The sequence below is a fragment of the Xylocopa sonorina genome, chromosome 3 (assembly GCF_050948175.1).
Source record: "Xylocopa sonorina isolate GNS202 chromosome 3, iyXylSono1_principal, whole genome shotgun sequence".
NCBI classification, from domain to species: Eukaryota; Metazoa; Arthropoda; class Insecta; order Hymenoptera; family Apidae; genus Xylocopa; species Xylocopa sonorina.
The window spans coordinates 3203312-3214392 of NC_135195.1; the positions used below are offsets into that span (position 1 = coordinate 3203312).

At 44.4% G+C, this 11081-nt stretch overlaps 1 protein-coding gene across 1 annotated transcript; it reads right to left on the reverse strand.

Annotated features, from left to right (window-relative positions):
* Positions 1–6440: 6440 nt before the first annotated feature.
* LOC143433454 (NAD kinase 2, mitochondrial) lies at positions 6441–9695 on the reverse strand. The gene is made up of 5 exons (XM_076910791.1): positions 9442–9695; positions 8880–9209; positions 7281–7365; positions 6921–7179; positions 6441–6670 (listed from the first exon to the last, which is right to left on the reverse strand). The coding sequence occupies exons 1-5, from the start codon at positions 9693–9695 to the stop codon at positions 6441–6443; spliced, it is 1158 nt and encodes a 385-aa protein (XP_076766906.1).
* Between the last annotated feature and the right edge of the window lie 1386 nt (positions 9696–11081).

The following is an 11081-nucleotide window of genomic DNA, read 5'->3' on the forward strand; positions in this document are numbered from 1 at the left end:
GACCCAAGAACTTAACTTATAGAAATATTAAGTCTGTTCACTCACCCCAACCAGTGAATCAGTTGTCAACGTCCAGCAACCAGTGTCCAACAACCAGTGTCCAGTAACCAGTGTTCACTGGCCAACAACCAGTGTCCAGTGGTCAGTCACAAGTGGCGCAGTGGTCGGCAACAAGTGGCTCAATGGTCGACAACAAATGGCTCACTAGTCGGCAACAAGTGTCCAGTGTCCAATGGGCAATGGGCAGTGTCCAGCAACTAGCGTCCACCATCAGAAATCCAACAACCACCTCGCTACTCCGCTTTTGGCACTTTCAACCTTGACCCCAACTTCACGATGACCAAGCGACAAAAGGGTCTTGGGTCCTCCTGTGGGACCTTATATACCCATGCACCCTATGCATCCCACTCTCTCAATTCCCCCCCCACCCACCATATACGTCCCCCACTGCATCTATCCTTGCTACTATCTGTCGCGGACTCGCGAATTGGTGGGAGCACATTTTTATGTCAAAATAGCTCATAATTTATTAATTTTCACATTTTTCTTGTAAATCTATGCCCTTAGCAATTTATTGCAGAAGCGTACGTAATTATTTTAAAATTTTACATAAGTTTAAGCTACATTTTTGCTCTTCTAAAGCAATTATCTATCAATCATCGAACATTTTACTGGGTATTGTATAACTATATGATGCGGCATGCTTCAGGTAGCTATTGTGTAAAGGAGGAAGGAAAGAAAGGAAGGAAAAGAGAGGGGAAGAACGTTTCGTCCTGGGCCTGCTAGTGGACTCATCAGTAAGGCTTCCTAGCAGACCCTGCCTTAGACGCTGGGATATTAGGGACAGTTCAGAACTTCTATATATTGGAAAGGAGAGGCTAGCGAGTACATTCAGGAAATTGTAGGCTGTGCTGTCCCTCTAGTGGCGATAGTCGAAAGGCCGCCACATATATATATTAATTATTAATTATAGCTAATTTTACGATGCGAAAGATTGTTTATTAGAAAATGGAAAGGTGTTTTATTCTGAATTAGAAGCATGCATTTCCATGCAATTTGATTACAGTGGTCGGCGGGATATATAGAACAATTTTGGTACAGTGATTATAGTAATTTCATTACAATAACGACAGTAATTTGGTGATGTGAATTTTTTCATATAAATACGGTTCGGGACATTGGTTTTAAATGTTTGTTAGAATTTAACCTCGAAAAAAGTTGAATATTTTCAATAAAAAACTATTTGAAAGCCCGATTAACTCGTATTAAAATGATGAAAAATTAGAAGCGCTATATCTTAGAAAATAAACATTTTTATTGAACGATATTCAGCTCGTTGGAAGCTGGAGATCTTCCCTTTGAAAACAGATTTTGAATCATCTCGATCGGACTTCCGGTTCCCGAGATATCGTCGTGTAAGGGGAAGGGTAATTTTTGATCGGTTACTATGTCTATCCTTGTTGGTAGGACTCGGACCTCTCACTCGCACCTGGTCACTGACCTACCTCAATCGTCTGGCACGTGTCTGGTCAGTGCCAGACAGCTGATTTTACTATTACTATCAGTGCGTAAACACTTCCGGGAAAAAATATAAGTCAAGTCATTCATAACTAGCGCGGCGACCTTGCGCAGCGTAAAAACTTTAAACACTTATATCTCAGCAACCGATTGAGATATCGAGGTGAAACGAAAACTGAATTCAATGGCATAATTTTCTCTATCTACTCGAGGGGTTTTAACGATCAAATTTTTCAGTTTTTTTCGGAGCTGTTTTACAACATAATTGGGTATAAATATTTGAATTTTTAACTCTTTGCACTCGTACTTACATTCGTGACTGGCTGTACTTTAAATGTTGATAAAAATAGCAGAGAGAAACTTGGGAAACGAAGATGAACTTCCTTTACTTTTCGACCGTCATTAGTAATGTTTTAGTGGCGCTTTTAATTTCCAATTAAAAAACAATTTTCACATTCACGATTCCGTCGATCTGGTACCGCGACGCGTAAGAACATTCAACGCGATTCCATTAGAAATTCAGTCAACGATACTTCTTTGCCTCTTACACTGTTTCTTCCACGCGGGAACATAGAAAAGGAAGAACACGGTCGACACGATCGGTTCCTGCTGCTCGATGGTTCGCTCTGGTAAACCGAATTCCCCGTCGCTCCCGTAAGACAGCAAAACAAAGTGGTCTATCCGCACCCGTCTACCAGCAAAGAATCGTGTTACTTCTGCCGGTCTTATTGTGATTCCCGATTCCCTTCGATTTGTCCTTCCAACCGATTCCGTTCAGTCGCTGAACTTGCAAATGCAGCCAGATGCATCGATCGAAGGCTCTCGAGGGTGCGACGCGGAGCTACGAGGAATGGAAGAGTGCAGAGAAAGGGGTTGGCGGAGGCATACCTGAGCAGCGGAAAATGAGCGAAGGAAACGCTGGAGAGCGCGGGAAAGAAAGAAGCGAGTGATGCAAACGGAACTAGCGAACAAGAGAAATGAATAAAGTCAGGACATTTTGGTGGAAGAATTGAGACAAAAGATCGGATGTACAGGAAGAGAATAAGCATTTAAAGTGGAAGATAGTAGCCGATGAACACGTGTGATCTCTGAGAAGTCTCATAATTATTTGACAATTTTGCAATATTTATATGATTATGGAAGTACCATGTCTGGAACGTATAAACTTGAGTGCATTTTGTATGCACGGACCTGTCTGTAAGATCGTGGTGGAGACGGTGGTCGTTCGAAAAGAAAGATGGCAGCGGTGGACGCAAGCGAAAAGTAAGATAATGGAAAATCGGAAAGAACGCCGCTCGGATTGTCGCGAGCCGGAGACAGGTGGAAATGTAAAATGGCAATACTTCAAATTCATTCGCGTGACAATCTCCGGTTCCTTCCGTTCGATCGATCGTCCCAGCCTCGATAAAATCAGAAGTTCGTCCGCTCGAAAACCGCGGTGGGGTGATACCAATACGAGAGGAGGTCGTGACGAGGAAGAAATGTGACGCGTAACATCGGCAAGAGCCGCAGAGTCGTCGGCCAGAGAGAAAGAAGCGGTGGAAACGGGAAACGAGAAGGGAATTATATGGAGGGAGAACAGCGAGGGGGATATCTTTGGTCTCTTTCGGTTGTTCGGTCGCTCCGACGATTTGCCCTCAAAATTCATCGGGTGCGGCGAAAGGGAAATGAGCCTCGGCACTCTTTCGTTTACCCCAAGTCATTCGTCTTCTCGCCCTCTCTCCCGTAACAATTATCCTCTGGGAAGTGCCCCGTTAAACGGTTTGCTATTAATAATATTGGTCCATCCAGCTTGACAATGATGGTTTCATTCCCTCTCTCTGGTTCACGCTTCGCACATTAATATCGCGTTTTACGGAATAATAATAGCTTATTAGTTTGTTATCGAATTTCTTGAAAATGTTTCTCGCAAACAACGATTTTCAAGCCCGTTTTATGCTTTGAGTTACCGTAGTCATCAAATTGTCGTGCAAAGCCGAAGCAGCCGGGCTTCGCAGGAAGAAGCGGAACAAGAGTGAATCAAATTACACAGAAACGCGGGTGGATTAAAACGCTAAAGAGGAAAGAATTTCCATTGCCTTGAAAAAATGACATTAGCGAAATCCCCGGCCGTTCTTTGCGTTCCGGCCGCCTCTCTTCTTTCGCTCGTAGCGATTCTTTGTTTCCGCACGCTTCTTCCTTTCCGTCCTCTCTGCATTTCTGCCCGGCTCTCCCGTCTCCCTGGCCTGTTTCGCCGCGCTCGTTTTATCTCGCCCGCCTCTCGTTCAATGATCCTCCAGCCACCCCGTCCGACCTTTTCGAATTAACGTTTCACCACGAATCCGCAAATAAATTTCGCGAACCACTATTACCGGCTCGCCGGCTGGAACGAAGTAAATCTTCGGATAAGAGAAAACGGCCGCGGTAGTTATCATTGAAGAATTTATGTGCTTTCGAACGTCCATTAACTACCTTCGAAGGTATCGGCTCGTTGGACAGTTGAATCGAGAAACGGGGATTGAAATCGGAGGTAGCTGGACCGAATCAAACCGAAATTGGTAGCTGTCGTGGCTCTTGAAACGCGACACGGATCGTTGTTGCGTTCAATTACTTAAGAGAGAGAGAGAATTGTCCTGCGAGAAGAGAAAGCTTTGCTTGTTAAAGAAATACAAAAGTTAGAATCGTTTCGTCTATAATTAGTTGCTTTGGTACTCTAGTGTTTGCGTTACAGGTAGCTTGATTTACGATGCGGAAGTAAGAGGTGGCCAGCGGGGATGGTGAAACGGAGAGGCAGAGAAAGGAAGAACGGTAGAATTTTCAGTAAATGCGAGGGGGTGCAGTTCATTCGGGTCGAATGTTCGGGCGACGTACAAGGATAGAATGCGAAATGTCAATTACGCCGTTCACAGTGTGCTTTATTAAATTCCGTTTCAGTTATTAGAGTTTCCAGATAGTTGTGGAAATGCTCGAGATACGATACTGCTTCATTAATGCGGCGCAGGAATGTGGAGGGGGCTATCAACGAGTGCACTTTAAAACCATTTTCATCCGGTCTTCAGCCAACTTTGAACATTGTATTACTCAGTGTTCCAATTAAGTATGCATTCGACTCGTAGGAAACGAGTCGAGCTGCTGTTCGAGCTGGCCTTCCACGGTCCACCGGTTTCCATTACGCGTATCCAGACTTTGTCTACAATTTTATAATACTCCCAGCCAGTTTCTGTTACGTAAACGTTTTATATTGTAGCATTCTTCGGCCCCCGTTCGAGGTAGAAAACTTGGCTATTCTAGAATTTCGAGGTCTGTTTCCTTTCAGCCGAACATTTATAGGGTTGGAAGCGTCTAAAACTTCTGCCGGGTAGACAGCCACGTTCAATTACGAAGTACAAAGGGTTGGTCGATGTCGTCCGTTGTTCTTGGTCGGTCGTACGTTTGTTTGTCCTCGATGAGCCCGTCTGGGGCGGATCTCCATTGTTCTTCGGATTGGGTCTTTCGTAGGAATTAATGAGACTGGTTCTTGGTCTCTCAGACGTTGGATCGGGAACTTATTATAATAAGTTTACGATTTCACTGTCGATTTTCTCCAATTCCCTTTAATTAACTTCGACGCGAAACGGCCAATGTTTTCTCCGACTTTTTCTCTGAGAATAACATTATCTCAACGTAGGCAAATATGGGTGCTCGTTTTTTTTACCGACTATCGAATAAATTAAAAACGTATCGAAATAATAATGTCTCGATGTTACTCGCGACGTCAGTTGGAAGATAATATATATATTCGAGTTTTAATTTCAATAACATTAAACTTCCTAACGTATTTCGCTGGTACGCGTAAAGCTAGACTTTCACCCCCTTTCAACACTTTTACAGCGTCTGCTTTACGTGTCAGCCCCGAAAATGTCGACATTGCGCACTTGGTTCGGTATCCTGTGTCTCGAGCACCTACAATTTGCGCTCTCGCAGGAGTACGCAAGCACAGCACTTAACCATTGGAGTACGTACACGGTGTACAGAGTGTATTGTTAGTTGACAAATTTTATTTTCATTCTCTCCACCATTCTCCACGCTGCACCAGTTTCTATCGTAAAACAGTGTAATTTATCGATTCTTTTCGTGCATTATCCGCGAGGATTTTACTTTGAACTGCAACGATCGCGTCCACGTGTATCGTGTCAGCGAGATTTGCTCGCGAGCGACGATCGCTGCATCGAAATTACAATGGAATTTGCCATGATAGAGCATCATTACTTGAACCCGGAAACCCTAACCAAAGAACATAGATTTGACCAGCTTGGCCGGCAAACCACCCTGTATACCTTGCGGGCTGCGCGAGTATCTCTTGCATGTTTATTCGTACACAAGCAGCTGGTAGGAACACCTGATCTCGAAGGTCGGGGTGTCTGCGGTTCGCTCGAAACCGAAATTACGGGGTTAATGGAAGTCTGGACGTGGCTGGCTTCCTTGCAAGGAAACGGAAAATGGAACCCGGAGAGGTATTTCACTCTCCCCCTTTTGTCGTGGAAAAAAGAGCAAAAGGTCGCCCTTTGCCGGCGAAATAACCACCGGCCCTTCCTATCTCTTACTCTCGCGGACCCACCTTCATTTTCGGAACAAATGTGCGCAATTATTTGTTACTTTGTCCTACGCCGCCGCCATTAGAGATAAATAAGAAATCGAGCTGTATTAACGACGAGACTGGGATGATCGCGAAGGGGAAAGCTTTTCTCGTACTTTCTTTCTCCACGGAATCGGGATTATTGTAGATCAATAAATGGCATAACCTTGGAGCAGAAAAGAGGCTGTAATAACAAGAAGGTACTGGAGGGGCGTTGTAATTATGTTCCCAGGGTTTCGACTCGTCGAAGGGCGTACGTTTCGATTTTTAAGTAAAAGTAGGGGGTGCAAGTCTTTTAACGAACAATTTATTTAATATATCGCGCGCATCAAGTCAGAACGATATTTCTTAAGGAATATTCAGGTCTGACGTCGAAAGCCGCGACAGTGCCGTCGTTGAAGGGCAAAGAAATACATCCGTCTATCACCAGGCCAGCGTCAAAGCCGTGGGATATCACTGTAAGCTTCCTGCATCTTACTCTGTCCGGGCAACACTTGTACTTTGTGCATCGCGTCGAGTGATACATCTCGCGGATCTTGTACGTCATACTTAAGTCCTCTGCAAAGTAACGAAAGAGAAAAAACGTGCTGTCGAAATAGTACATTTCAATGGATCGAACGAAATATTCAATATGGGGCTTATACGTTTCGTAAATAAAATAAACCTTTTTGAAGATTCATTAATGTTCTCCGATATTACCATAATTTATAATTGCAACAGTTACGTTATTTAAATTCTCAATTCATTGGTTAAGAATCGCATACGCTTTGGCTCTTGGAGCGTGGTTAATAATCCGCGATTTAGTTACCTACGGGGTACATGAGCGACGTATTGTATTTGTACAGCAATTCATCGGTTTCCTCGGGGCTTAATTTCTTGCCTGTGGCTATCTCGACGATAGCGCGAATGGTATCAGCCGATTGGACGTTCATAGATCTGTACCAAGACTGGGAACCGGAGCCTGTGCAAACGCATATACCCGAGCTTCGAATCCGGAATGACTCCTCATTTTCCAATCGAACGACCATGGTTATCGGCCTGGCCGCCAAAAATTCACCCATGAACACCTAAAACGTTGCGTGGGAAAATCGATCGATCGTACATCTCGCGATACGCATTCTTCTCGTAACGATGATACGATAAAAAATGAAAGGGACTTGTAATTGACCTCGTTCAATGCGAGCCAAGGTAAAATCCTCTGACGGGGTTGAAAGGCGTCCGCGATTTTTCTTCGCAGCGATGGTTTGAGAACTCTAAGAATTCAATTAGTTTCAATTAGAGCGATCGATTGGTCACTTCTGACGTAGATGTGGGGAAGCAAATGAATTTTGTGGATGAATAAAACACGTGAAATGAACTGGATACTATGTTGCTGGAAAGGAACTTATTTAGATTTAATGATATTAATGAAGAATGAACGAAGGAAGGAACGAAGTATTTTAATGAAGAATAACGAAGAATGGCGTTAACGATCAACTTTCAGCGTGATTGAAGTAACGAACCTGTATCGACGGTATAATTCTATTAAATATTGAATACTTCGATATAAATAGTAAGCTCGAACGATATCGATAAGTAAATTTCTCGTATCGATAAAGGAATCGATAGGTTCGCTTGTGCGTCATGTTGAATAAACCTATGTTATCAAATATTCGTATCGAATCGGTAGCTGTTTACTCGTATATTGCAAACATCCGAGGAAAATCCTCCAGAAGGTTTAGAAAACGTAAAATAGTACAGAGCCAAAGTGTTCAGCTATCTTCAGAAGGAGTTTCAAAGTCAAGAATAAGAAAATTGCGTCTTCTCAGACATCGTTTCCGCGAAAAACGAGATCCTTTTGAAAATAAAACATTTCAACTCGCGATGTTTAAAGTTTTTCAATTCTTCGTTCTGCTATTCCCCGTTTCTGTGTATGGCGAGTTCTCGTAAAATTCCTGTTAGACACAATTAGGAAGTAACGACTTTTTCGCGCAACTCGTAACTACAAGGTTATTGTAATTTACAAGTTATAACTGCCGAAGTTCCAGCGTGCAGGGGGTGTCTAACACGGAACTATTCGGCGGAGAGGACCAGGGGGCCGCGAAATGAAGACGCATTACGGCCCTTATGAAAACGCAGAATCGGCGATACGTACGACTTACTTAAAACTTAAGAGAATAGATTGCCTGGAGAAAGAACTCTGTTAAGCCAGTCATTCCGCGAACGGGAGATACAGAGGGAACCGTATATACTTTGTTGCAGATGTTTTATCATTTTCGCCACCGCAATTCCAGCCGAGGAATCGCCGAAAGAGCGTAAAGTTTAATCTTCGAGATGGGACCAGAAATGGAGACTCGAAGTATGTACAATGAAAGTAATGAATTCATGAAAATAAGAAAATAAATTTACGCTCGTCCGTTGCTTTGTCACTGCTGTTACGTGATGGATAGAGATGGTTTCGCGAGGGTAGATCCGATGATTTCTAATTTTTGCCAAAATCTTTTACGCGATGTTAGAGTAATATGAACTGAAATAAATTGAGAACAGTGTGAGGATTTCTGCGCGATTGCACTCATAATGCACGGAGGTATCTGTACGAGTGACGCGAGTCTAAAGTGCATTCCGTGAACGAAAGTAAACGTCGCGGAGGAAAGGAAAGCAAGGCGGTTCCCGGGGGAGGAAATTTCCCTACGGCTAGCCGTAGCGAATAAAAATGCACATATTGATTTCTGACAGGGTAGAACAAGCTTAGATCAGAGAGAGGATAACTTTTCTATAATGCACCCACTCGATTCTCCTCTCCCCTTGTGTGCGGCTCTTCTCGTGTATGTGAAAAGGTCGTCTATAAAGTCCCACCCCTTTCATTACCGTCCGTATGCGGCTCCGCATCAATAACGTGTATTCTCCGGCACGGAGTTTTTCAAATACACTCTCGATATCCGCCCCGTACTTTGACGGAAGCGTAAAAATATTGCTCTCGCTCGAGGCGCACGGATTGATGCCGAACACCGGCTTCGTGTTGTCCATAATTAGTTTCGAGGCAAACAGAAACGTGCCATCGCCGCCGATCGAAATCACCAGGTCTGCCCACTTGGCGCATTTCGTTGCCTCCCTTATTCTGCGCAATCGAATACAAACTCGTCAGGCGTGAACAAATTTGCGGAACTTTATTCGCGGCATTTCAAGACCAGCCACGCGTTAATTGTCGCAGGGCATAAAAGAAAAGTATAAAACGCAGTTTTTAGGAGCTCGTCCCGTCTTGCTCCCTTTTCTTTCTTTACGTCTGTCGTGCGCACCGCAGCTGTTCCACCGAGCATCAAAGTTTATTACGTGATAACTCTCGACGCTACCTTTTCGTGATACGAAAACTGATGTCGAGCTTCTTCAGAGCCGCGGCCAGATTTTGCTCGCAAACAATCTGCCGTTCATGCTCCGCGAAAATTTCCTCCGAATTCTGGCCGTGCCCTCTTATCTTCGACAATATTTGATCCTCGCTCAGGTCGGGATTCCGTATTCGCAGGAACTCCAACGCGGACAGCTTCGAAACGCAGAGCACCCTTCGCGGTCGATAAGGCGCGTTGTTTAAACCACTCAAGAGTTTCATGATTAACGAATTGAATCGATCGCGAATGGAGCAGCGACCATCGATTTAGGTTAGACTATCATCGTTGATGGAACGGTGAAACACTTTCGACAAGTGTACAGCATAGTTGTTGAAAATCAATGGTAACTGGAACGGGGAAATTAAATTGTTTGATCTCGTTACGATATTGAATGTTGAGCCGAAAGACTGTTCCGTTGCTATGCATCGCGCAATGCTCAAACATCGACAAACTCGATATTATTCCAATTGTTCGTAGAGTTTTATCGATTAGTTTTGAATGGGGTGGTTGGGTACTAATTAAATGTACTATTTGTTAAAAAGATTTAGGCAAACTTACTATGCAATTTATTTATATATTTATTTATACATTCTCTTTGACAGAACTAGTAATTTCGTATAATTTTCTTAAACGGATCTTTCTGGAGCACCAAGAAACTGCATCAACTTAGTTCCTAAAAGCATTGTCCCTTTCGTAATCGTCCTCGCTCTTCAGGCTCGTGTCTGGCGATAACTTTGCAAATCACATCGAGTCTCCGCGACTCCGTAGCCTCGTAGTTGTTTCGACCTTGCTCCCAGAGTGTGTTTGGCAGCGATGACAGCGTCGCTCCGGCGAGATACGTTCCTCAGGATTACTCACGTGTCCTAAGTGATACTTGGCACTCAGGCGGTGGCCGCTCGGTGTCTTGCAACACGGCTGCTGGCTTCTGGCCGAACTTTGGGGCGAACTTTCGCGAAATTTTCGTCTCAATGGACACTGACCATTAAAGCCACTTAAGGTACCAGGATCTTCCCTTAAGCTCGCCCGTCCGGGGGATGTTTCGTCGGCCACGAAATATTCTCGAACCGCCCTGCCACAGTCGAGATTTTCGCCACGCGGTCCGCGCTGAAGAGTTCTCGAGTTTCCCTTGAAAGCCATCGTTTTATGATCTCCGTGACATTTTTACCTCTTCCCTCATAACTTCGCGTACCCACACCTACGTGTACCCACCGCGACGGCTACTCGGACCTAGCTATTGTCCCCATCAACGCGACTACGTGCCGCCGTCCTCGCGTCCCCCGCCCTTTTTTCTTTTGTTTTAGAAAATAGGAAATAAAAGGGGAGCACGGTTGGCTGGGAAAAATTATTGCGGCGCAACGTGAGGAAACCACCGTACGTATCTCTCAGCGGCGCGTCTTGCGGGGTTTTCGGTCGGGTCGAGATGTACCAGCCCTGGTTTCCGGTAACTGGATGACACAGAAGAAGCTCACGGTAAACTTCATGGAAGTTTTCGTCCCCGGGATAGCTGACCGCGAAAGCCATTTACGGTACCGGAATGTTCTCTTAAGACCCGTTGTCGTGAAATATCCGAGTGTTTTATATTTTACGAGCCCAGACTGCTGCTGCGG